This window comes from Pholcus phalangioides, unplaced genomic scaffold, assembly GCF_987345545.1.
Source record: "Pholcus phalangioides strain wild (caught in Gottingen) unplaced genomic scaffold, Ppha-v1.0 ptg000005l_1, whole genome shotgun sequence".
Lineage (NCBI taxonomy): Eukaryota > Metazoa > Arthropoda > Arachnida > Araneae > Pholcidae > Pholcus > Pholcus phalangioides.
The window spans coordinates 8039626-8067381 of NW_028301598.1; the positions used below are offsets into that span (position 1 = coordinate 8039626).

The 27756-nt window shown below is 34.1% G+C and overlaps 1 protein-coding gene across 2 annotated transcripts in view; it reads left to right on the forward strand.

Moving 5' to 3' along the window:
- Positions 1-27756, forward strand: part of LOC149085974 (ubiquitin carboxyl-terminal hydrolase 24-like) — a 212670-nt gene that overhangs the window by 37102 nt on the left and 147812 nt on the right. For both annotated transcript variants that reach the window (XM_089232271.1, XM_089232272.1), the window contains exons 14-25: positions 1493-1651; positions 1879-1962; positions 5742-5891; positions 9039-9170; positions 11510-11621; positions 15136-15212; positions 17356-17493; positions 20482-20535; positions 22095-22210; positions 22823-23000; positions 23139-23237; positions 27361-27474. In XM_089232271.1, the coding sequence (XP_089088397.1) occupies positions 1493-1651; positions 1879-1962; positions 5742-5891; positions 9039-9170; positions 11510-11621; positions 15136-15212; positions 17356-17493; positions 20482-20535; positions 22095-22210; positions 22823-23000; positions 23139-23237; positions 27361-27474 (1413 nt within the window). The remainder of the gene's footprint in view (positions 1-1492; positions 1652-1878; positions 1963-5741; positions 5892-9038; positions 9171-11509; positions 11622-15135; positions 15213-17355; positions 17494-20481; positions 20536-22094; positions 22211-22822; positions 23001-23138; positions 23238-27360; positions 27475-27756) is intronic.

The following is a 27756-nucleotide window of genomic DNA, read 5'->3' on the forward strand; positions in this document are numbered from 1 at the left end:
TGCCACGACTCCTTAAAAACTGCTTGAAACTCCTTAAAAAGTCCTTAAAAACTCCTTACTTTTCATTTTGAAAATTTTGTATGAACCCTGTCATGCATGCAATTGCTTGCGTTTTATTGATCTTCACAGTTCTCAAAAAACTATATATATATATATATATATATCAGGGTTTGAGCTACGGTCATATTTTTTGCAAAATGCGAAAGAAAATCGTAGAATGGGAAAGAAGTAGTAGCCACTTTTGCAAAAATGTATGCAGGAGGCAGGAAACGACTAGACATCCAACCATCAATCATTAGCATTGTAGCATTTTGCGAAAGCTTTTCCCTCATTTTCGATTTTTTGCAAAAGGAATTTTTTTATTCAGCTTAAACCTTGATAAATATATATATACCGTATATACTCGTGTATAAGCCAAGTTTTTTTGTAGAAAAATTCGTTCCTCAAGTGGGGGGGGGGGTAGACTTATGCTCGGGTCAGTTTTCGATGAGAAAATATCGACCCCTGCAATCAGAAGTCATTTTTCTAGCAGTGTTCGAGAAACCGGCATTATTGGTATGGGATATGTTCAAACCCCCACAGAACCGATAATGTCAAAGCCGAGGCAAAGAAATCTAAAACATCATTGGCTTTGATACCATGTGGGCTAACGTCGATTGTACAGCCTTTAGATGTGAGCATCAATAAGCCTCTCAAAGACTATTTGAGGGATTTGTGGATCGAATGGATGAGTTCCGATGATAAAGTGGTGCCTTGTAGAAAACTGACATTTGCCTGGTGTGCCAATGGGTACATGAGGCGTGGAATTCCTTTTTCCGCCTAAATTATCATCCGATCCTTCAAAAAATGTTGCATCAGCAATGCGATGGACGGAACTGAAGATGATATCTATCCTGTTTGAAAGTGACAATGGCGATGAGACAGCCCAGATGAAGATAAAAACGAAGATGCTGCACCTTATGATGATCTGATGGATTACGATGAGTGAGCTTGGATTGGAAGAAATGGTTTAAAAAGTTTGAATCATTTTCTATTATAAATTTCCACAAGCTATTCATTTTGCATGAAAATATAAGAATTTTTTTCTCTGAAATGAACGGATTTTTTGGGGGATCGGCTTATACACAGGTTTTCAATTTATTCCAGTTTTGGTGGTCCTGAAGGGGGGGAGGGGGTCGGCTTATACACGAGTATATACGGTATACATTTTTTTGACGTGATTGTAGAAGCTATCCAATCTTCAACTTGCTGTAACCAAATATTTTTCTTATTTTTAACACTATGTCTTTCGCAATAACTTGCAAATCACTCATTATAGTTTGGCTCTCGTCATAAGCTGTTCTCATTATATCAGACTTTTACTGTACTTCTGGCAAATTCATGTTATTTCATTTGATTACAGTTTTATGAGAGATGATTTTGCTTTGTAAAAAGGTGTGTGTGTATGTATGTATACATAAAAGATATGTGATGGCAATTTTGTGCATTTCAGATTTTAGATTTATTGTGGGAGATCATACATTCTTCATCGTTACCAACACCTTTAATAGAACAAGCACTTGAGGAACATTTTTCTATATTGTGTGCTGTTTCACAAATCGATCAGACGAAGAAACAATACTGCATGAAGTGCGTTGATGATATCAAAAAGGTGACCATTTTGTATGCATGTGTATAATGGATTATTTTCGCAAAAGACTGAATTTTCTATGATAGATTAGACTTTTGTTTGTATGATGATTCAAAATCATGGCTTAGATGAAAGTTTTTCTGTATTATTGAAGAGATTAAAAAAAAAGGGCACTCACACATGCAATACAGATAAAACCATTTTATTTAAAAAAAATTTTCAATAATTTTTCCAATTTATTATTTTAGGGTGTGTGTGTCCTACCTTCTATGAAATTGTTCAGGAGCATCTGTGAAAATATTCTTAAATCTGGTGTATATAAGCAAGACAGAGTGAGTATTTTTTAATATATATATATATATGCCCTATTGGTAAGTGATGGAAGAGTTGAGAAAAATAATGATCATGCAAGCTAAATATTTATTACTATATAATTTATAAATTTCAGGACGGTTGTTGTACGTGTTCATTCTGTAGTGACTTCCAGCGGAAGTGTGTGTGTATGTTACGTTTCTCGCCAAGGGAAGATCAAATTTCGCGAAACATCTGCGGCTTGGCGAGATATACAACATATACAGTTAAAATTGTATTTTGCAGTGCATTCCACCCTTTGGTGTACATACCCCTGGGGTTACATGAAAAACTATTTGGAACACTTTTGAAATATTAGTGACTCAAAAAATGAGTAAAAAAGTATTTGTCGTTACACAAAGGGGTATGTGGGGGGGGGGGGGTTCTGTACATTACAAGTGATACATGAGCCTTCAAAATAATTTAATAAGGATATGCACATCTCCGTTACATTTCTTTTTGCTAGGCACATCGCCTATTTACCTAGGGCAGTGGTTCTCGAAGTGTGCATCATGGCAAGCTTTAAATATCAATGTGTGCCTGTTAAATGCTTTGGAGTAGTTTATTATACTCTTCTAGATTAGTGGTGGAAAAATGTTGACTGACACACAAAAGAGCCACGGGTGACAGAAGTTTGATAACCACTGACCTACAGGGTAGGAATGCCTATCACTAGTGACATGCAAGCCTTGCACACATTTCAAGGGATACAAATGCTTTTCACGCATTTCTAGATATGAAGGTCTTTTGTATATGTCTAGGGTATACAAAATTTCTACTGATTTCAAAGGATTTTCCAGAGAGTACTTGAAATATGAAAGGTTGAGAATCACTGTTATAGAGGAAAATCATTGTACTATATTAAAAAAAACTATCATAACTTCCTATATATTCCATGGGCTAAAAAAAAAATTTGTTCGTTGGAAATTTTTGCTGTTAACCAGGTTTGGCACAACATTGGGGGGTGATATAACAGGGTTCAACTATTTTACTGATATTTCATCCCATTTTCACTCTACCAGCTTAATTTCCCTTTGAAAAACTATACTTGTAATACTTAACCTCTCAAGCCCATAGGAGATTTAAATGGCTGATTTTGCAGATGTTTAGAAAAAAAAAAATTAGAACTAATAGTTCATTCAATTCATTAATTCAATACTTAGAACTAATTTTGTTATTTATTTATACAATATTGATTGGCCGAGGCCTATACAAGAGGATGCGGAATCACATATGGCAAGAGTGTTGATTGATGTTACGAGAAAATTCGGAAATCGTAGTGCAATCTACAATATTTAATGGTAGGTTGTTCCAGTGGATAATAGTTCTTGGGAAAAAGCTAAATTTGTGACAATCTGAAGAGGCAAAGATGGGCTGTAATTTTTTGGAATGATTGAGTCTAACAGAGAAATGTGAAGGTTGGATTAGAATATTGGATGTGTCAATATTAAAAACCCCATGGAGGAGTTTGTAAAGAAAAGTTAAACGAGAGATAAGTCGAAGAGAGGAGAGCGGTTGGATATTGAGTTGTCGCTTGAGTTCCGTTATGGAGACAGATGAAGACCAACAGTTAAAAATGAAACGAGTGGACTTATTTTGGATAGATTCTAATTTGTCCATGTTGGTTTGGGTGTGGGGGTCCCAGGCTTCACAGGCATAGGAGAGGGTAGGGAGAATATATGTTTGGTAGTACAAGTGACGAACATGACGAGTGGAGTATTTTAGGTTACGGCGAAGGAAAAATAGTTTTTGGAGACATTTATTAAAGATATAATCAACGTGAAGGTTCCAGCGGAGATCGGAAGAGATTATAATGCCCAGGTATTTATATTGGGAAACCTCAGAGATCAAAGAGTCGTTTATAGAATAGGGGAATTCGTGAGGGATTCTTTTATGGGTCACTTTCATAAAAACAGTTTTTGAGAAATTGAGGGGTAAGATATTCTAATCATTGAATTAATTTGAAATTAATTATGTTTACAATATAAAAATGTCTTGTCTGTAATTGTATATAGTATCACTTGTATTACCTAAAAAATTATATTATATTTTCTTTAGTAAAATTGTTTTTTCTCTTCTGCTGCTGCCAAAAAAAACTGCTGTTTGAATTGGATTTATAACTCAGCCTCGTGGCTGTAACAAAACACTGCTAACTCAATTATACAGAGTTAGCTCAACAGGCTGAAACATATTTTTTACAATAATAATTATACTGGAGATTTCAGCTTAACAGGCTAAAACATGCTCTTTACAATACTATCTTGGATCCCCACATGTTAAACAGCAAATGTTCATCACTCATAGTATAAAATATGATAAATTAAACTAATATGATTGTACAAAGCCACATTATTCCGGTTTTGAATGATATCAAACATGCAGAGATTATGAAATAATATAATGAATTAAAAACTTAAGATATACAGTTAGTCACTATGCTGCTCAATGTGGAATGGTTATCTATACATGCTGGAATGTGTATTGCTATGAAAATTATGTCAATAGTGATTATTTTTCATTTATTATGCCATCTTTGCCCTGTAAAGAATCGGTGGCACATATCACTGTAAATTTCTCTAAATTACGTCAAACTAAGCACATTTTTCAACAGCTCTGATGCAATGCCAAAGGAGAAGCGTAAAGATATGTGGAGAAGATAGTAGAAAATTCTTGAAGCTCTTCCCATGTCCATAAAAAGTGATGCCACCAGAAGGGAGAAGTCAGTTTGTCAGACTTTATCCTCAATGCGAGAACTCTTATTTGCAGGCCGCTCGCTGATTAGTGTATTTTGTGAAATTGCTGCCTGTGAATATGTGTAAAATAGCTGTTCTCTGTCAATAAATCTGTGATGTCCCTCATTTTTTTGCATCCTCTTCTCACTTCACGGACTTATGAGAGAAATTATCTGGAATAGTATTGTAATTGTATGTGTGGCTCCTATTATATTTATGTTGTCAGAATTTTGCTTGTTTTATGCTCTTGCTTGTGTTGTCATCTGCCTTCCATATTTTGTAGTGAAAATGACAAATACTTGAATTTTAGGGGTCTAAGCATCGCAAATTAAGGTATCTTGGAAATCATGGGTTAGTTATTATTTGGTGGTGATTATAATGAGTTAGGGTTATACCATATGTGTCAATTTTAGGTGATGAAATGTCTGTATGCATTTGAATGATTTTCATCCTTTGGATCAGTGATTCTCAACCTTTGGAGGCCTACGGCCTGGTTGAATTCTTTTTTGTGAATGGAAGGCCTGGTCATGCACATGACTAATGAAAAATAAATGGGTAAAAAATGAAATGGTAAACCACTCACGGCCCGGTTTGACTGATGTCAGAGACCTTACGGTTGGGAAATACTTTGAGGCACAAATGCAAGCCGATCTCCCCATTAAAAAGTCTCGCCACAGAGCAACCGGCCAACAACAATACAATTATTCAATCATTACACTTCACTCATAGTTAGAGAAACTGGTGCCACATGGTACACATAACAAGCATTACACAGAAACAAACTTCACGCCAGGTTTCATTACACGTACACACATATTCCAACATGTACCAATTCGTTAGAGGTTCTGCAGAGGTATATGTGTAGTTTAGTAGTAGTGGTTGAGAAACACTGCATTCTCAAGTTTATAGAATGATTTTTATTACTTTATTAAAGATATATAGGACCTCCAATTAAATATTTTCTTTCATTTTTTCTGTAAAGAGCTATGATTTTGGTTCACCTGTTTGAATAATTTCTATTTTTATAGACAGCCCTGAATGACTTCAACAAAGCTAATGACGTGATTATGCTTGTCAGCGGAAGCCTTGCAGCTTGTCACAAATTAGCTGTGAATGCAGCTGGTGAAGGCAATCTAGATCCATCTGTGATGGTCGATGGACGATATACTCATGAAGATGTAAGGCTTTGATAGAAATTTTGTTAACTGTTTGCACAAATATTTCATTGAATATCATATGTAAGTGTCCTTAAATTTTGTTGCTAATAGTTTCTGTAAAAGGTGATTGAATTTTACCATTACTTAATTAAAAATGTACACATGGAGAGTACTAATCTTTTGAATGTTATATGTAGGCCACAATTTCTAATCTAACAGAAGTAATGCATTACAAATATTGTACATTGGGACTTGACTAGTATACACTATTTGTAATGGTTCATTACTATTAATAAACTGTACATTTACCTTGTAAACATTCCTTTGAGAAATTTCTAACAAGTTCATGCATTTTGAGAAGGATTGTATGGGTATGTATGTTTCCCCTCTACATATTTTTTAATGTTTCAGATATTTGCTTTGTGATTTTCTGCAACACAAAAGCAGTAACATTTTGTAAGCTTCAAGGAAGATTTTTTTGCTTTTACTATGATTTATTTAAATGTTGTATAACCACAAAATTCTTATGAAATAGTTGGCAGCTATAATACCGCTTTACTGCACACCAACTCCAGTTATATATTGTCATATGGAAATTTCCAACTAGTGATGGGTGGGAAATGAAGGTGTCATCTATGAGTGGTAGCCCTAGGTTTGGTAGGTAAAGAACTTGTTTCTGATGTTCTTAGACTGAATTTGAACTCGTGGACCTTGACGGTAACTTTCATAGTAGAAGACGAGCATCCTACCACTGCGCCACTCGGATGCTCAGCTATAATACTATGTTCGTCAAAGTTTGAGCTCATTTAATAAAATAATAAATTTTTTATCATACAGCCATTTCCAGACTTATGAATGGGATCCATTCCCAGCATAATCCTTAACCCTTTGCAGTCCAAAGGTTTTTCAAAAGCATTCTAGCAAGTCCAAGTACTTTTCTTTTATAACTTGTTTACCATCAGACCAGTTTATCATTACCAGACCTTTCATTATTATAAAAAATAACTTAAGTCAACATTGTTGAGTCCACAACGGCATAGGACTAGCCAGTAAAAAAAGGCAGCCTCGACATAGGACATGCAAAGGGTGAAGTGAAAAACATACAAATTTGGTATCTGAAACAGGTCAGTCTCATTGAAAATGCCCAATTAGAGGCCCATTAACCCCTTAACCAGTTTGCTTGTACAGTATACGGGCTACCCAAACTTAAAAATCATAAATCATAAAATAAAAAATAGTATAAAAGTATTGTAAGTGAAAATAAAAAAGAAATTCTCCCATTTTCCTATTCTATTAAGTATAGTGTTTAATTATATGTAGTAAAAAATATGACTTTTTGTGAACATTTCTGGTAAAAAAAATTGACCAGCTAAGGTTAAAGGCCTGTTTACATGCATTAAGTGATTAAGTTGGTAACTAAATTTTAAGTTGTCAAGTACGTTAAAATGTATGCAGATGATAAGGGCCATTTACACGGGTTTAGTTGGTAAGTGGTAAGTGATTTAGCAATTTAGTGAAATAAAGACAGTTTTATTTTTTCCAGTTACATAGGGAACTCAGATTAACTACAACAAGATCTATGCGCATGCGCCAGTGGGAGTGGCCTGCCAATCTTGGAGGGTTTTTTTTCGCTCTCTCATGGAGGGGTTTATTTTGATCTCAAGCGTGAATCTGTTTATGTTGCATTGTCTCCTACCGTTTCGCTAGAATTCTGCGGAAATATAGGATGGTGAAGTGGCCAGAGGACTTTGTTGAATAATATTATCGCCATGAATGTTTGTTGAACTATAGAAATGAAAACTACCTTAACAAACAAGCTAAAAATTATTTGATGTTGGAAAAAGCTATGGAATATTCAGTCGACGTGCTGTCAGGAGTTGAAAAGAATTGAAGATTCAAAAATATATCTGGTGCTGATGTGGAAGATTTATTATATATTAAAAACTGGGTGGGGGGGGGGGGGTTGGAATATTTCTTTCATCCAGAACAAATTTGCTGCCATCTATTGTAAAAATGCATAATCAAATATTTAACAAACTGCAACATCTGCAATAAATTGAAAAAATAATAAAATTTCAAATAATTTTTATGTTTAATGAATTTCTATTATTTAATTTTTAGCTGTTAGAATTTCCTACGAATGCCAAGAATCTTTTCCCATAATCTTTTCGGCTTACATAATTCATAATTTATCTGCTTAGCTTCGACGTCAGTCTATAATATGTTGTATTCCTTTTCACCCCTCTTGTGTAAGTGAAAATGAATAAATTTATTCTTTAAAAAAATCATATAATGTGGCTCTGATCACAGTATTTGTAAGTTCTATCGGTCGGATCATCTTCATCTATTGTTACGGAAGCTATGACCTTTAAAAATATCTCTCTGAATGCCAGATAAATAAAAAATTATTACTATTCTCCCGTGTTTTGCGTCTCTCCCTCCTTGGATTTGAGCAGACTGAAGCGCGCATGCGCTAGTTGCTCTTGGCCTCCACAAATATTATCCAATGAGTGTCTACTTAATCACTTATCGTGTGGACACTTTTAAGAACAATCTGCAACTTAAAATTTAGTTACCAACTTAATCACTTACCACATGTAAACGAGGCTTTAAGCGGTAATTAGAAGTCACTGAACCACCCCTTCAAAATGCCATATCTTTTTTAATGAAGTAGGCTTTCTTACAATTTTAAGCAGTTGGAAACTGAGGGGTATAGGGAAAAGTCTTTCATTGAGAAATGAACTTTAGAGAATATTTGGGCTGGGGTCAGTGATAAAATAAGAGGCTTTTATAAAGACATCTCTTCAATGCTGCTTAAAGGGTTAAAAAGCCAAATTTCTGCCTGATTAAAAAAAAAAAAAAATGTGTGATAAATATTGAGAGGGAGAAAAAAAAAAGTTTATTCTTACAAATGATGCAGGTTGAGGTACGAAGTTCTGTATTGTTTTAATGGCTTTTTTATTTTTAATTTTCACGATCAAGGCTGAACTACTGAATCAAGTATGTCCATTTCTTTTGTTGTGTCATAAATTTTTTCTTATGAGGGGAATTGCATTCCATAGAATAAATGTCTTATTCTTTTGTAAAATTTTTGTTCTTTTGTAAAATTTTTGTTCTTTTTATCATTTTAATCATTTGCTGTGAAGTTCGTTTTTCTTTCCCCCGTAGTATTTAGTTGAACATCTGAATTTTTTACAATTCCTTCTACAAGAAGGAGCCCAATATTTACATTGGAACAGAGCAAAGGAAATATGGGATTGCTTGGTATCGAACCCAGAATCATGCGAAAGTGATAAAGAGGTGAGTGCAGTGTTACACAGTACTATCATCTTTTTGAATGTTAAAAGTTTATAAGTTACTCTAATAAAATCTTCTTAGTAACAGGCATCTTTTAAAAAAACTTCAAAAATTAAATTAGGATCAACTGGGGTAAGTGTGACACACTAAATTAAATATATTTCAAGTAATTAATTTTTTTTGCAAACACACTTAATAAATCTTCACATGCAATTGATTTTCAATCCATTATATGTGTTAACTCTATTTGTGGTACATAAAGTAAAGCATCTATGAGATTAAATGTTTTGTAAACACACATATCCAGATAAAAGTTGCACAACAGAAAATGGGTGAAGGATTGAAACACAATTTCTTTCGTGGTTTATGAATTTATATCTATCTGGAGCTCACCCAAATCTTTTGTTGTCCAAATGTTTTTGATCATTGGTAATGATTATCGGTTTTTTGTTCATTGGTACAGTACTATTGTTCCAGTATTTTTATTGTATTGCAAGATGTAATTCTGGAATGCAGATACTTAAGAATTCTCTGGAATCTGTGACTAATTTCTCGGCATACAGGTGTACCTTAATGTTCCCTGGTATGCCGGATAATGCGGGGATAGTACAGTGATTTATATTCAATATATGGGAAGACTATTTAGTATGTAAGGTATCCAAAATAAATTCTTGTGGCCAGAAAAGAAAATTTGTTCAACTTAACTCTCTTACAGTGTCTTGATACAGGGTGGACAAAAAGTGTAGAAAATTTAAAAATTCATAAAAACTGTAAAAATAACCGAAATAAAAAACAGTTTCCAGAGTAGCATCACTAGGTCATGGTAATTTTTTTAAGATGGGGGGAAAAATATCTAAAGAAACAGCCAATAGGTGGCACTGACGTACACAAGTCAAAGAAAAGATATGCAAATAACTAACAGAATGCCTCCAACTCATTTATTACAGCAATACGTGTTCTACATGACCACCACCACAGGGAATAAGAGTTTGCAGGCGAGTCACAAATCCTGCAACAGCAGAGTGCAGCAGGTCCACATACACGGTTTACAGCGGTGAATTGATTGTGGATTAGGAGCGCAAGTTCTTATAACCATCTCATACCAGTGCCACCTATCAGCTGTTTCTTTAGTTATTTTTTTCTGGTCTTGAAAAAATTCTTGTGATGTAGCGATTCTGCAGCCAACCCTGCAAACCGTTTTTTTATTTCGGTTATTTTTCCGGTTTTTATTCATTTTTCAAGTTTTTACAGATTTTTTTCCCCCACCCTGTATTTGTAAGAGGGGGAAAAATGGTGTCACACTTGCCCCTTTTCAAACCACATTTGTCCCAATTTCTCACCCCTTGAATTGGTGAGTGTGGCATCCCATCTGGCTTTATAAAAAAAATAATATTTCTATTAAAACTAAATGACACATTTGTCCCAGATTAGTTTAAAAATTATATTTGACTTATTTTATAAACAAAATTGAATTTTTGTATCACAGCTCAATTTGTTTATCTACAGCAGTGATTCCCAACGTGGGCGTTAACACCCCCGGGGGGTGATGGAATGTTCTAGGGGGGCAGTAGAAGCTACGGGTTTAACATTGGATCCTATAGGTTCGATTGTGTTGGGGGGGGGGGGGGGGCATGGAAGGAAAAAAATTCTCCAGAAGTGGGTGATGGGACAATAAAGGTTGGGAAACTATGATCTACAGCATTGCTTCAAAGTCTAATTTTAATTTCTGGGGTAATTCTTACCCCTGCTGGCCCTATACTTTCCGGAATTTAAAAAAAAAATGACCTTGCTTATAAATGTTTATCACACGAAGGAAGTATGAAGAATATAATTTAATGAAACCCTTCATTTTCTTTAAATAAATTTTTTTAAAAAGAATTTTAAGTTTCGCACTCAATTTTTACTTGGAAAATGCATAGTATTTGTCTAAAAACTAGTACCTAATGTGTCTAAAATTAGTATAAACTGTCTTATAGAAATTACTAATTAAGTTTTAAGCTCGATTGCCTACATGTTGTGCTATATATTTATTATTACGCAAAGAAGAAACCGATGATAAAGCAAAATAAGAAAAAGCCATGAGCAGTTGAACGCATTAATTTCATCGTTTTTTTTTTATTGGTCTCATCTTTATTGTGTTAGTATTAGGCAAAGGATTGTAATCCTTTGGAGGATTATTAATCCGCCAGAATTACTATCATTTTTTGTAATACTGTATGTTATAGATTCTATTTGTAAGTAATAATGTAATTTATTTATTCATTATAATGAAAACATGTAATATAAGCTAAGTAGTATGCGTTAATTAATTAATCATTGAATTTCAAATTGCATTCCTACAGATTTGTTTTGAATGGTTTACTAAGTGTCTGCAAGATTTAGAAACAGAAACGCAGTCCTTATTATTTCTACAGAAGCTCTTAAAGCTGGACCCATCGCAAATGACATCCAGAGGTGAGTCTAATGGCAGAACCTTCTCATTTTTCACATGAGAGGTTTCTAAACATATTCTATTAAAATGTTTCATTTCTAAATGCATGAAACAATTGTTTATCTTATTGAGACCCAAAACAATCCTTTCATGATGAGTGATGAAGATTTTGAGTTGAACATGTAGATTACCACACATTAGTGCTTTGTTTATTATTAGCAGAGCTAAATAAATTTTTTCTGTTGTATCATATTTCACATCAATGACATTCTGTTTTTTACAAGTGTTACTCTTTGGCGTACAAATTTTGTAATGAAGATTTTTTGGTAATTAACGAAGTTTGAATTTTTTTTCCATCAGTCTCGGCTCATCAATATAGATTCAGCCAATGAATGCATCAATTGATATGGATGCACACACTAACATAACACAGCATGTTGTGAGCTGAACCTTAACACCATCATCAGCATTAATATCACTCACGCCTAATTAATTTATGTCTGCTTTAAAATTCCCTTTATATATGTATTCCAATTTCCCCTTCAAAAAGCTTCTAGGCCATTTCATGTAAAGTGAATGAATACACTAAGAAAAAATTCATTTTTTTGAAGAAAAAGCATAGACTTCAATGTTTTCAGTGCACATGCAGGGGTGCAAGATCTGCGCCAAAATGGTTCTCTTGCTACATGGTGCGCCATGGTGCCGAATCCCTGCGCATTTGCGCCAAATCTTGTTCAAGGTTCACAGAGGTACTGCTAATGCACTGTAGTGCATCAAATTTTGTTCACGGGATGCGTTCTTTCCGAGACACGGAAAAAGATACGGAGGGAGAAACTTTCACTTCCCACCATCTACCTCAATAGCGTTATCTCGTGACCTTGGAAAGTAGTTCTACAACCTTGAAGTATAAAGTCCTATACTGTTATTGGTTAACCGGCAGGCTATCAAAGTCCCTGAATGAATATGACGTATTTTCCGATTTCAGAGACCATTTTTTCTCCTGCGGGTTATATACTGAAAATAACGGTAATTTCGCGGCTGCCAACTTGCGTTCAAAGATGGCATACATCGAAAAGGGGATTGGGTTACTCGTTTAAATTAGTGACATTTTTCGAAGATCGTTGGGAAAAAATGGGATCTGTAAAAACTCCAGCTAAAATATTCATAGTTTTGTCATCTAGCCACTATGCGGTCGTGTGGTTATCGTCGGTGGTTGCCGATCGTGACAATTTCACATTGCGAAAATCCGGATTTGGTGAACAGGAGCTCGAAGAAAAAATTTCTACCCATGCCGAATCTATTTTTGGTGCTACTGACAACTTTTTTTTTTGGTCAACAAAGCTTTTTTCTTTTTTCATCCTTTCAAATCCATTTGGTACCCCTCATAGAGCGGCGCCCAATATGGCTACACGGTCCGCCACTGTATTGGTGGGGGAGGGGCATGCTCTTAACAATAGTCAAAGGAAGGAGTTTGCACGAAGAGCATGTACTCATTTTACATAACTTCTGTGAGATACCTTTTTTATATTAATGCCCTACCTTTCCAAAACATGTTGGAGAGAATGAAATGTTTGCACCCTTTCTTGTTTTTTGCACTCCCTCTCGTGCATTGCTGGGATGGTACATTACTCCCTCACTTATTGCTGGGATTTTGCTTAACATTGTAACAGCAACAGAACTATTAATTATGTGTGATGAATGGGTTGCATTACAATGCAAAGAATTACAAGAAGTGAAATCAGTTCAAAGAATAGATAGATAGATATTAGGCAGACGTATTCAAACTTTGTAACCTTGAAAGCAGCCCAAAATTCAAAATTTTGCCAGTTTTGGTGAAGGCTTTTTTTATTTTTAGCACATGGTAACGCAGACAGTGAAAGAGATTTCATTGTTAACAAATAAATAAAAGTCTGTTCGAACATTGAAAAATTTGTCCATCCAATGCTTTAATGAAATAAGACATACGAAATCTTATGTTTTGAAAAATTTGAAAAAAAATTCTCATTGAGGTGCTGAACTTCTGAAAGAACAACTCGTGATTTGTAATCTATTAACATACTATTAGGTTGAGAAATTGTTTACGTTGATAAGGTATTTATATTTTTCTTGTTTTTTGCATTTTGCTTTAATAATTCCTTTAAATTCTGTGAGAAGCTAATTTTTTTTTCATGGAAACCCTTATTATATTCTGTACGCATTGTTTTGCTATATCAGGATGAAAAAGATTTTGGTGTTCAAGCAGCAGAAATTCTTGCTGCCTAGGTTTTCAGTATACATGTTGCTTAATTTGAAAAGTCTAATAATTTTTATTCGTCATTTCAGTATTGCATGTTTTAGTAGTGACAGATTAGATACTTCAGAAAAAATTTAAATTGATTTTAATTTGTGAAGGAAATTTATTTAGAATTATTTGTTTTAACCATTTTTGGCAAAACTTTTAGCATTTCACAGAAAAATTACTCCTTATTTTGCAGATATAGTTAGTTTTTAGTTCTGCTCCATTTTCAAAATTTCTGCTCCAAAAATGAAATTTGCTCCTCCGAAATGGATGAGAAGCGCTTGCACCCCTGCACATGGTTATACTATTCGCATCAAACTGAACACTTTGAATATTCTAAAACATAGTTTTTCATATCTGTGTGTATAAGGTATAGAAATGAGCTGACACGAGGCCATTGAGAGAGAAATGAACACCATCAGGATGACCTGGCTGAACGTATTGCATGGTACACCACAACACACTTCTTATTTTACTCATTTAAACCCGACAGGATTGTGTAGATATTGTAAAATAAAAGTATCTCATCTTAGTTCTTCATCTCAGGTTTAGGTCTGTTTCTATTTTTTTTTAAATTATGCTTTTTAGTATTCTATGAAACTTATCTCTGAATTTTGAGACAAATCCAGAACAAATTAAATGATTTTTCATAAAATGTTTAAGAAATTGTGTTTCGGTTAGCAAATATTTTGACTAATGAATCTGATTACAGAATGAATTTTCTTTGTTACCAGAGGTATATCACTGTATTCATAAATTGACCCAATTTGATTCAATATATTTTGTATATATTTGTGAATGAAAAGTATGAATATTTGTTAATCACAATACCTTTTACTTGTAAAAGGTAAAAGTAAAGCTGTGAAGTAAAAGCTGGGTAGTAATCCATGAGAAAATACTTGAAGTACAATTACTTGGAATAAATATATTATAATACACATCAATTATAGGAATCGGGAATAGTATCATTCTGGTATTCCTATCACTTTTGCAAAGTACCAATATCATAACAAGGGAGAAAATTTTTTTAGTTATCAGGATTTGGTTTACATTATCAATTTTTTTTTGTATATCTTGAAACTATGGTTATTTTTAAGAGGACTCTTCCCCCCCCCCATAAGTTATTATCAACCTGCAAGAATATGCCACAGGTGAGAAGGTGTACCCTCTCATTAGAAATTCTGAGTCCCAATCTGATCACATTAAGTGGTATGCAGTGGATAAACACTTGGAGTGAATTAGTATTTCCATATTTTCAGGTTTTAATTGTTTCAAGACCTATTTTGAAAGTGTAAATGCAGCTGATCATAAACTGAGAAGATCAATGTCATGTTTGGTGAGTTAGTGTTGTTATTAGTTACTCTTTTCTATTTTTCTTCAGTCACTGCAATGAGAATCAGTTAATTTAATAGATTTAATGTATTTTTCCCACAGTTTACATAAGTAAATGAATGTTCAATTGTTATATATTTAGGCTTTATATCTGTTGCAGGATTTGTATTAACTTCTTCCCTCCCCCATCAAATTTCCCCTCTGAGAAGCAAATGCAGTTCATGTAATTTTTTTTATTCTTCTCATGAGTCTTGATCAGAATACAAGTTTTTGTTCAACTTCAGTTTCTCCGATTTCCATTTCATATATAGCTATTATTAATACAAATACAACGCCACAACAGGCAAATTGCCCAACGAGGTGGCTGACTTAAGAACATCATGGATCCCGAGCCATTTTTTGGAGGCCCTACCTACTACTGCTACACCACCCATGCACCCCGCCCGCGGAACCCCCAACGAATCGGTACATGTGGGAATGTGCGAGTATGTGCAGTGAAACCTGATGTGAAGTTTTTTGTTTCTCTGTAATGCTTGTTATGTGTAGTGCTGCCATCTGCCACCAGTTTTTCTAACTATGCGTGAAGTGTTATGATTGAATGATTTATCGTTGTAGGACTGTTGCTCTCTGTGGTGAGACTTTTTAACGGGGAGATCGGCTTGCATTTGCGCCTTGAAGTTGGGAACCACAGAAAATCAACTTCAGCCGACCACCACTGTGGGGTTCGAACCCGGATCCTCGCATCGCGAGTCCGTCACTATAACCACTCGACCACCACAGCGGCGAGCTGTGGTAGTCGAGTGGTTATAATGCTCAGCTGCCGATGAAAAACTTATTCAAAGAGTTATCCAATTTTCACTCATTGAATTAGCCTGTATTACTGAAGGTTTTAGGCGCGTGAAAACTTGTTGAACAGATGTAAATTGTCTGAATATTTTTTTCATCTAAAAAGGTACAGTCAGACCTTCACCTGGGAGTGCTCGAGATGAAATTGTCACCCCCCGCAAGACATTATTTTTGTGTCTCCTTCTGTGTATAAGCTGCATCAGTAAAACCATTCCAAAAACTTGCATCTGGGTTAAAGGCATAAAAAAATTAGTTTTTTTTATCTTTAAATTTCACAAATACAAACATGTGTTACACGAATACACGTATGTAGTACACAAATCTAGAAATGTGTTACACAAATAAAAATAAAAATAAAAAAATGGACGCACACATATTACAAACAAACACTTTGTAGCCTCAAGGGACTGAAAAGTCCTTCCAGCAGGCCTAAAGGAATAAGCTATAGAATATTTTTCTTTCTCTTGCAACAGCATTATTATATCTATTAGATATATGTTCACACATGTATTTTCGCTTATCTATATATATATCTGAATAATGTTCACAATTAAGTTGTTTTTCATGAAGCTCAATATAATACAACCATCATACACCACTTCTCTTATTTATTATTATACTCTTTTGCTCTTTCAATACTTTCATCTAAATGGTTTCGTAATCTATGCGTCTGATGAAGTCAAAAATCTCATGATTTATGTTTTTATTATTATTAAATTGATTTTCAGTGTGAAAATTTTTTAATATCTTAGGGGCAATGACGGAAAAGCTCTTTTAATATAATGTTTTATTTGGTTTTGGTACTTGATAAACTCTATTACATCTATTTGTAGTTCTATTTTGATTTTTCATTAAGTAATTTTCATTTAATCTTGAAAATTTGATAACTCTGTACAAAAAGTTTTGTCTCAAAGTTAGAGTATGGCATTGTATTTTAGAACTATCGATTAATATTTGAGATCTTATTCTGTTATATATACGTATTATCTAATTTCCCTGAAAATAGTTTTTTCTAGTTGAAGTCTAGTTTTCCCTGAAAATTTATTCTATCCCTATACATTCATAGTTTGAATTTTACAGAAAATAATTTGTTTAAATTTTTCTTAATTTTTTCTTTATACCCTTGATATTGCATGCGAACAGTACAGCAATAGCTACCCCAGCCTCTATATGTATCATAGTCTTCATTTCATTTTCTTTTGTATTGGTGTGTGTGTGTGTGAATTGTATTGATTATATGTGATGCGTTCTTGTTCCATGATTAAGAAATCTCTAATATATTCCTTTAACATATATTATAGGTAGTTGAAAAGTTTGATTTGGTGGGTGTGGATTTCTTATGGCAAATAGCGCTTTTATCTGAAGACAGCATTGCAGATACTGCTATTCAGTACCTTCTGGACTTGTATTATCATGAATTGTCTCCGAAATTGAAAAAAGTAATTTTATTGTTTGTCGTATTTTTCCTCTGATGCTTTTTTGTCTTAAGCTATTTACTGTTTGCCATTGTTATATATTTTATTTGTAAACACATTTGAGCCTACAAAAGCATAAAGAAAAATCTGCAGAGAGATCAATAGACCCTTATTGATGAAAACAGCTGAAAAATAAGGTCAGTAATAGTAATTGGTACAAATATGTAAATTTAAATCAACCTTAAACCGAGTTGGTAATGAAAAAAAATTTGAAACAAAAAATTTAATTTGATATGTGATAAAAATCAACAAAGGAAATAAAAATACTTGTTTATCATTCACACAAAATATTACACAATACAAGAGAGTGCAATTATATCACTCATTTCAAACATTGCACATTTTTACTAAAAGTGAGCGAGGAGAAAAATTAGTATTAATCTGCAATATGCCTTTTGTGAGATTAAAAATGAGCATTGTTTACAAAAATAACGTGTTGATAAGCTATAGAATTTAGGAATGAGATAGGTAAAATGCTTTCTTAATGTTAAGAAATTTTTTGTGTGGATCACCAGTAATGAATAAATACTATTCAGTTTATTTGGAAAGATTTTTTTAATGGTTGTGTAAATTGAAATTTGAATAATGTATTTATATTATGAGCTTATGGATACTTTGAGCTTAAAGAGTTTGAGTGTTTTATATGGCACAAAAACTAAATCATGTGATGTATAAGTCACACACCTCCATTTTTCTTTTTCTAACTTTTCAATCACTTTAATACATGCAAAACTCCTGAACAAGTTGTCTGTCGTAACTGTTTCAGCGATTTAAAGTAAAACTTTCTTTCCTTTTTATGATTAAAATATCGGAATCTTCCATGGATATTGTCATGCTTCAGAAAATTTGTTTACAGGAATTTCAAAAATGTTGTATACTTTCTCCCTAAATTCTCCTTCATTCTTTCATAGTGTATTGCTAGAATTTTCTTACCAGTACTGATCAAAAATATAGAACAACGCTTGACAAATCCGGGGTGCCAAGTCGCTATAAAAAATCTTCATAGACACAAATTTCATTTGTGATAATTAAATTGGTGTCTGAGGACAATCTAAAATTTTCAAAATTCATGGAAGTGTTGACAGGAACATTCTGTAAATCACCAGGGCCTGAAAAAGCCCCAAAAAAAAAAAAAAAAAAAAAAAAAAAAACCGTTTTGGTCTTTTTTTCCTGGAAAAACTAGTGGAAATAAATATTCTTTGGCTGGTAAGAAATTTGGCTTTCGTTGAACTTCTCTTTTTCATTTGTCAAGTTCTGATATAGAACAATCATATTTCATGTGCAGTGCTTATTTGATCAGAAGAGAGTATTTTTAATTTGTATCATATTGGGATCAAGTACTATAGGCCCGTTTACACGAAGCAAGTGCTTTAGTTGGCAACTTAATGCACAAGTGATTTAGCTGGTAAGTGAATACGAACGGTTCTATTTTTTCTGGTTAAGTAGACCTATGCGCATGCACCAGTGGGCGTGACCTGCCGCTCTTGGAGGGGTCTTTTTGCTCTCTCACGGAAGGGTTTATTTTGATCTCAAGTGTGAACCTGTTCATACTCCGTTGTCTCCTGAAGTTTCGCTAGAATTCTGCGGATATATTGGATGGTGAGGTGGCCAGAGGACACAACCTTCAAGTTTGTTGAAAAATATCTTCGCCATGAATGTTTGTTGAACTGTAGAAATGAAAATTACCTTAACAAACAAGCTAAAAATTATTCGATGTTGGAAAAAGCTATGGAATATTCTGTCGACGTGATGTCAGGAGTCGAAAAAAATGGAAGATTCAAAAATATATATCAGGTGTGGAGGATTTATTATATATTAAAACTGGACGGGAGAGGAGGTTTCAAATATTTCTCTCGTCCAGAACGAATTTGCTGCCATCTGTTGTAAAAAATACATGATCAAATATTTAACATAAAGATATCATCTCTATAGATTAAGTTAAAAAATAATAATTTCGAAAATTTGGAAATAATTTTTTATGTTTAATGAATTTTTATTATTTAATTTTTAACCCTTAGAATTTCCTATGAATGCCAAGAATCTTCTCCCATATTTTCGGCTTACATAATTGTGAAAGTGAAAGTGAATTGTGTGTATAAGTGAAAGTGAATAAATTTATATTCTTTAAAAAATATATATAATGTGGCTCTGATCACAGTATTCATAAGTTCTACCTGATCATCTTCATCCTTCGTTACGAAAGCTATGAGCTGTAAAAAATGCACCTCTCTAAATGCCAGATAAATAAAAAATTATTACTATTATTCTCCCGCACGTTGTGCGTTTCTCTCTCTCCGTGGATTTGAGTAGACTGAAGCGTGCATGCACTAACTGCGCTCGCCTCCGTAAAAATTATCCAATGAGCGTCTACTTACCACTTACTCGTGTGGACACTTTCAAGAAGAATCGGTAAGTTAAAATTAAGTTACCAACTAAAGCACTTGTCTCGTGTAAATGGGCCTTATGATCAAGAGGTGAAGAGGTTAAATATCTTTTTGCATAAAAGCATTGCTCCAGAATTATCGGAGCTATACCAAATCATAAACTTCAAAGGTGCTTTATCTGTTAACACCATCAACATCTTTCACTTTGTTGTTGTGTGGTACATAAAAGCAGGAAAAGCTCAAGACTTTTTCAAGACAACACAATAGCATCACATATTGGTGAACACACATATTATTATTCATTATTCACACATATATTTGGTGAATATTCAACACAATAGGATCTTCAGTCTGTATGAGATTAATTTGTTAATGAAATCCATTCACGTCATGGACATCTTTTATCCTTATTAAAACTTTCCCTATGACTTACCATTGAATCTTCAATAATTCTTTATGGCATGCATGGCAATGTTTTATTCTATTCTAAGAAATAAAATTTGAAAGATTTATTGACTGCGAATGACTTGTGAAGTATTCTTTATTTAAACCATTTTTTTTTTATCAGGATCTAGTATCATTACATAAGAGATTCATACAGGAGTGCTATAGGCGATTAGAGGTGAACAATTTTTTTGTTCTACTTTATTTGAATGTCACTGTTTTAATTCAATTGTAAAATTGAGAAAGTACACATTATCTCACATTAATGCATGCTGGAGAACACATTAAAACATTAGCACCTTTCTGATAGGCCTGTTCTCGTTTTTTACTTCGAGAGAGATACAATTAAGTTCTTTATTTTAAGAAACAAATCAATTTTTAATGTTTAGATCATCAGCAGAAAGTAACTAAGATAACAACTTCACGGTTTATGGAAACTATATTTTATGTGCAATGAAACCTTGATATAACGATTGTGTGCAGACCAAGAAAAAATATTGTTGTAGAGGGGTTACCAAAAAATATTGATAAATAGCATATGTTATCATCGGGCGCCATCAAATTTTTGCTCTTGTTAGCATTGTTAGTACCTGCCTCCCCATAAAAAGTATTTTTAAGTATTCATTTGCTGTAAAAAATTCAAATTGATGAATAAAATTCAGTTATTACATTCTGCAAAGTAGTTTATCGCATAACATTTGTGTGTATTCGGCAGTAAGTAGCTTCATCAAAAGTTCTGTAACACTTTTTGAGGGTAGATGGTGCAAAATACCAATATTATTGAACTCCCTCGAAAGAACAAAAACTGATGAGAAATTTTAAAAATGTATCGAAGGGGGATTTTGAGTGAAATAAAAAAAATATCATTGTAGCGGTTTCGAAATATCCTAAAAAAGCATTTTTATAAGGGGTTTATTGTAGTAAAAGACATTGTTGTGTGTATCGACCAGAGTTTAGCGTTAGTCTGAAGAGAAATCAGTGAATTCCAAACACAATTTGGAAAAAAATATTGTAATTGAGGAGTTTATCACTACATCGAGTATTGTTGTATAGCAAGGTTTCACTATATATATGAATTTTATTTTGTCATCAGCCACCTTGCTGAGCTTTTTGCCTGTTATGGCTCCATTGTTCATATGAATTTCCTGGAGCGCTTGATCAAAACATAACATTGACACACCCGACTCCCTTGTGAGACTCCACTTCCATTTTATGTATAACACTTGAAACATTTTTGAAAAACAAATTTTGAAAACATTTTCATACAAAAATAAAAAATAGCAAGAAACATCTGGTATAAAAAGTCATTATTGTAATGGCTTAATAAATGTAAAGGTTTAAATAATAGAACAATATTTCTATATCCTGGGCCTTCTCTCGAAAGGCACAGGAGAAAAATATAAATTGTAAACATTTTGACTGTTAACTCTCTCAAAACATACTAGATCAATGTACTTGAATGTGAATGAAAGTGGTTCACACTGTAAAATGATAGTGTTCATCTATAATATGTGCATTAGCCACAAAGTTATAAAAATTCAATTTGGAGGTGGGGATGTCCAGTTTTAGTGTCCACTCCTGTAAGTTAAGTGATTACTGTTAAACAACATTTGAAGTCAAGAGGATATCATTTTTGAGATTATGTCCCAGGAGGAAAAAGAAAGCTGAATTGTAGTAATAAGCTAGATTGTGTTGTGTATCTGTGTAATAATAGCGTGTGAATTCTTTTTGTTGTAGAGTGTTGCTGGTTTGGAAATAGCAGGCACTGCAATATTCACAGCCATGTCCAATGCCACGAAAACACTGACTGCAATGTCTGTTTCTGAAGCTGCATCTTGCTCCAATACCTCAAAGTAATTTTTTTTTTAATTTGTGTACACACACATACATTATAATGTAAAAATCACAAAATTTCTACTTATATCAACACTTGCATGCATGCTACAGGTGAGGATTTGCAAAAATGATCGCAGCAACCTAAAAGTACATCTTACTATTGAACCTATGAATAACTCTTTGTTACTACTGTACACTTTCTTTGAAATTTTCATTTCCTTGAAGCATATTAGTCCAGGCAGGCAAAGCCATAGTCTTCATTCTGGATTAATGCTTAGTATGGGATGTTTTTGATATGTTAGTAAAGATATAGTGAAAATAAATTCATTTCCCTTTTATTGATTTTTATTGTAAGTTTTTTTTTTTGGAATGGGGGGGGGGGGATTAGCTTATGTAGACAGGTGGCCATCCAAAAGCCCTGGAATAACAAAGAGGAAAACCTTCACATTTGAACTTCATTGCTATCTGATGCTAAACTAAATGAAAAATATGTAAAGTAATTTTACTCCCTTATCTTACTATGCAACATAGCAAATGATAATCTTATTTTATTTTTTTTATAGAAAGTTGCAATTTCTAATTCATATTAAATTATTTTTGACAATCTAAATTAATTTTTCTTCCCCCAGATCTGCCAAAGTACAGAGTATTTGCCGTCTATTGCTCATAGCCAATCGCTATGTTTCTTCCATAGAAGAGACTCATACTGCTGCTCGTACCATTTCTCCTCATGGCACCTCATTTCTCGGTCATCCAATTTTTATTAGGGTTATGCTCGAATCAACCAAAGAGGAACTTATTGTTGTGGTAAGTGTGAATGATGACCAAGAGATTTCTCCCTCCCTTAATTTAATTGTTCAGTTCAAGTTTATTAAAGAAGGTAAAATGTGACATTTTCAATTTTTGTTTTCGACACAAATTCATCTTTTGCAATTTATTTTTCAGACGCACAGCAATGAGTCCCTGAAACTAGTCAAACAGCGTATTGCTCAACATGTTCAGAAGCCTTTTACATGTATTCAGTTACTACATGATGACTTAGATGTAAGTATTGAAAGGGTTTTAGAACATGAATTTAATGGGAACAGAATTGAAACAAAGATTCTTTACAGATTCTAAAATAAAAACAGTATGATGGGTGAAACACATTGATACTGTAGATCACTATAAAGATGGAAACAGGGTTCTTTATAATATAAAGTCTATTACAGGCAAATTGCCTAATGAGATGGCTGAAAAAAAGGCAATAATTTGTATAATAAATGCCATTTATACATAAATGAAATTTTCGAACAACCCATGGTTCTCTTAAGAGTTGAATGGTGTCACTATTCCGAATGCAACTAGGGTCACCGATTTGAGAATTCTCATGGACGAGTGTCTTAGGTTTTCTGAGCATTGTTCAGCAGTGGTCAAAAAAGCGAATAGAATGCTTGGTCTTATTTTCGAAAAGGTCTCTTCGCGTTCTCCTAAAGTCATTCTTTTACTTTTTCGAGGCTTAGTTCGTCCTGGACTGGAGTATGCTGTAAGGTTTTGGAGCCCATACCTACAAAGAGACATAGACTTGGTTGAAGGGGTGCAGAGAAGAGCTATGCGTGTCCTTATTGGCACATGGAGTTATGAAGAGAGACTTCATTTTTTGAATATGTTTGCATTGGATGAACGCAGGTGTCGAGGAGATATGATCAAAGTGTTCAAAATTTTTAACGGGATGGATAGGATGGACCATGAACTTTTTGTACACCGCCAATCGACTGCTTTTACAAGGGGACACTAGTATCGATTGGTGAGGGACAATGCAAGGTTATGGTGTTGCAGGGAATTTTTCTCTAATAGGGTTGTCAATAAATAGAATAGCTTACCCCCGGAGGTAGTAAATTGTAACACATTTGACACGTTTAAAAAGAAATATGATAAACATGGGATAAATTGAGAATCTATCCATACTTAGAATTGGACATCCATAAGCATTATTTATGGGTATTGTATAATATTTTATGTGTATTTGTTTTTAATTAGATTGCTGTATTTTTTAAATATATGACATCCATATTTGTTATGGGCATCTTTTTCTCAGCCACCTCGTTGGGCATTTTGCCTGTTGTGGCATTTTATTTGTATAAATACAATAATTTAAAAGTAAAATAATGAAAATAAATTCACCACACACACTTTTTAGTCTGAAATTGTGAAAACATTAGTTATATTATAACCAACTTGATAAACATAGATAAAAATTGCCAAATTCATGGGAAATGGAAAAACTTTGTTTTATGTTAAAACTCATAATATCTGTGTTCCTTATAAATGAGTCCCACTGTAATTATGAAAAACTTAACTGTTACTTAACCATGCAAAGACCTCATAAACATTTCAATGGAGAATTACCATTGAATTGGTACATGAAGGAATATGTTTGTGTGTACATGTGTGGCTCTCTAACATATCTATGCTGTCAGAATTACGCTTGTTTCATGTTATACTGGTGCAGCCATCTGCTTTCTAAATTGTGAAGTGAAATAAATTGAAATTGAAAAAAAAAAAATAAATAAATGCCAGAATTTTTGTGTTAGGCTGCGATTACATTGTAAAAGTTTTCCAAAAGTGGTTTTATAAAACTTGAAAAGCACAAACTATAAGCTAATCGATTAAATTCCAGCAAATGCAACCAATCAGTTTATTGGTTGTATTTTTCTAGTTTTATAAACTTTTACAATGTAATCCCAGCCTTATGTAAGTATTGTGTTAAAGGCCTGCCTGCCTGCTCTTTCTGCAGAAAGTTTTTCAAATACAAATACAACGCCACAACAAGCAAAATGCCCAATGAGGTGGCTGAGAAAAAGATGCCCATAAAAATATGGATGTCATATATTTCAAAAATACAGCAACCCAATTAAAAATGGGAGAGTGGCTTGCATTTGCACCTAAAAAAAAAATTCAAAAATAGAAAATACACTGCTCAAAACAATTAGGGGAGCACATGGTTTTAACAAAATTATGCAAAGATGTATACCGATAAGTAACATAAAATGAATCATCCATAATTTAAAGCCTAGCAGGAAACGGAAGAAGAAAACTTCATATGCAAATCAAAGTTCATGACGTCGAAAACCAGAAAAAGGAGATAAGGGCAGAAATCGGGATGTTGCAGAAATGTCTGTTTTACTGCCGTAACTGTGAAATTCGATTGTGCAGTATTTTTTTTTGAGACAAAGTGACTTGAGGATGTCTCAACAATGTGATTTACCGGAATCCATGGCATGGCGTGTTATAGGCAGACTGAAATCTGGGCAAACACAACGTAGTGTGGAATCGATTCCAAGAAACAGGAAATGTTAGACGTCAACCAGGGCAAAGGTCGGCCACGCGCCACTACAGCAACTGATGACTGGTATGTACGGTTAAAAGCCCATCGAAACAGAACAGGGAATGCTACGCAGCTGCAAAGACGGTTGCTCTAGGCAACAGGACGAAAGGTGTCCAGCCAAACAGTACGTAATCGGCTTCATGAGGGAGGGCTCTATGCACATAGGCCAATGGTCTGCATTCCGTTGACCCCACGCCACCGTGCGGCCCGAAGAAGATGGGCTGCTGAATATCGAGATTGGGAGCAACATGATTGGAGCCAAGTGCTGTTTACAGACGAGTCCCAATTCAGTCTGGAGTGTGACACCCGATGTGTTCTGGTATGGAGGGACAGGGGCACTCGAAATAACCCCCGCATTCATTCGTGAAAGGTCACAATACAGATGAGCTGGTTGGATGGTATGGGGTGGAATCAGCATAGGCGGACGTACGGACCTGCATATCATTCGGAATGGCACTTTGACGGCCCGAAGGTATGCAGACGAGATACTGCGACCTCATGTCATCCCTTACGCTGGAGCCATTGGAGATTCCTTTGTTTTCCAGGATGATAATGCCCGACCGCATAGAGCTCGTCTGGTGGAGAACATGCTTGAAGCTGAAACAATACAGCGTATGGAATGGCCAGCGTGCTCTCCTGACCTGAATCCAAATGTTTGGGACCGAGCATGTTTGGGACATGCTCGGGCGAAGCATTGCTGCGCGACCAAGGCCGCCTGTTACTGCCCGAGACTTGCAGATTGCACTTCTTGAGGAGTGGAACAGTATTCCCCAAAGTCTGATCGATAACCTCATCGCATCCATGGCAAACAGGTGTGCAGCAGTCTTAGCTGTTCGAGGAGACCACACGCCCTATTAAAACTCATGCATCATGTCTAAACAGTCTGTATTGCGCATTGATACGCGTGTACTATCCATTGTATGCCAATACGTGGCTATCTCGCACGGTTTTCTTCACTTTTTTGCTTGCTCCCCTAATTGTTTTGAGCAGTGTACTTCGCTTATGCAAATAGAGTTGTCATTATCTAAGAATGAATAGCTTCTCTTGATTTTTCTTGATGAGAATATTACATTTCTTTTTCAAAATTTCTATAATGGTAGAATTTGTGACAAGTTATTTATTCACAATGCTGTTCGGAAAAAATTCCTTGTGACATGTACCACACACCCACAACCTGAGATTGTCCTTGACCAATTGATTGTTGTTTTTCCGGATGGGAATAAATTAAAATTTTTAACTGGTTAATCAAAAAATTTGAATAGATTAATCAGATTTTAATAGAATATTTTCAAATGCTATTACTTTATAACAAACTGATTAGGTAATTTTTTTTTATTATTGATGCTACAAAAATATATTTTACTTATTTTACTCAGCTATTTGCTAGGAGCTGAAAAATATTAGAATAGATTAAGAAATTAAAGCTGCATGCTTCAAGTATGCATAACATCTTTGAAATTAGAAAAACATTCCAATTTCCTAGAATTTCTTCTCTTAGATCTTATCATTTTTTTTAGAAAATCAACCATTTTAGGTTTGTTACCAATTTTGAAACTACTTTCAATCTTCATACTGTTACTTCTTTCTTAGAAATTGCTCCCAAATTGTACTGGGGGCTTTGAACTTTCATTAAACCATATTTACAAATGGAATCCCGCCAGTTTTTGTTGAATCAACTTGCCTCTCCCCATTGACAGGGTTGGTTCTTATTCTCAATCATGGTTTTAGGGACTTTATTTTCAAATTTCATACTTGTATTTACAATTTATGATTGTCTTAATACATACTTTAACTTTTCAGTTATCAAAGGATAAAAACCAGCGACTCATGGGGCAGTTTTTTAATATAGAACAGCAGCTATTGACTGTGAAATTTCGTGATGCTTCATTTTCTGAAAATTGGTATTATACAAAGGTAAAATTTGTATATAAATTGTTTATTATGTTTAATTATTTTTTTATGATTAGGAATTAAATAAACTTGAGTTATCATTGCAGTTGAGTCTTTCGTGATTAGTGTTGTGTGTGACTTTACCTTTTCTCTGGCATTTACAAGATATCATCTCCTGTTTGTTGCTTTGTATTTTAGCAATTACAAGGTATCTCACCTCCTTAAATGCCTCTTATTTCAGCAATGATGAGCCCAAAGAGCTTTATATAAATTCTGCTTCTCCTCAAAACATGTTTTCCTCTAAAC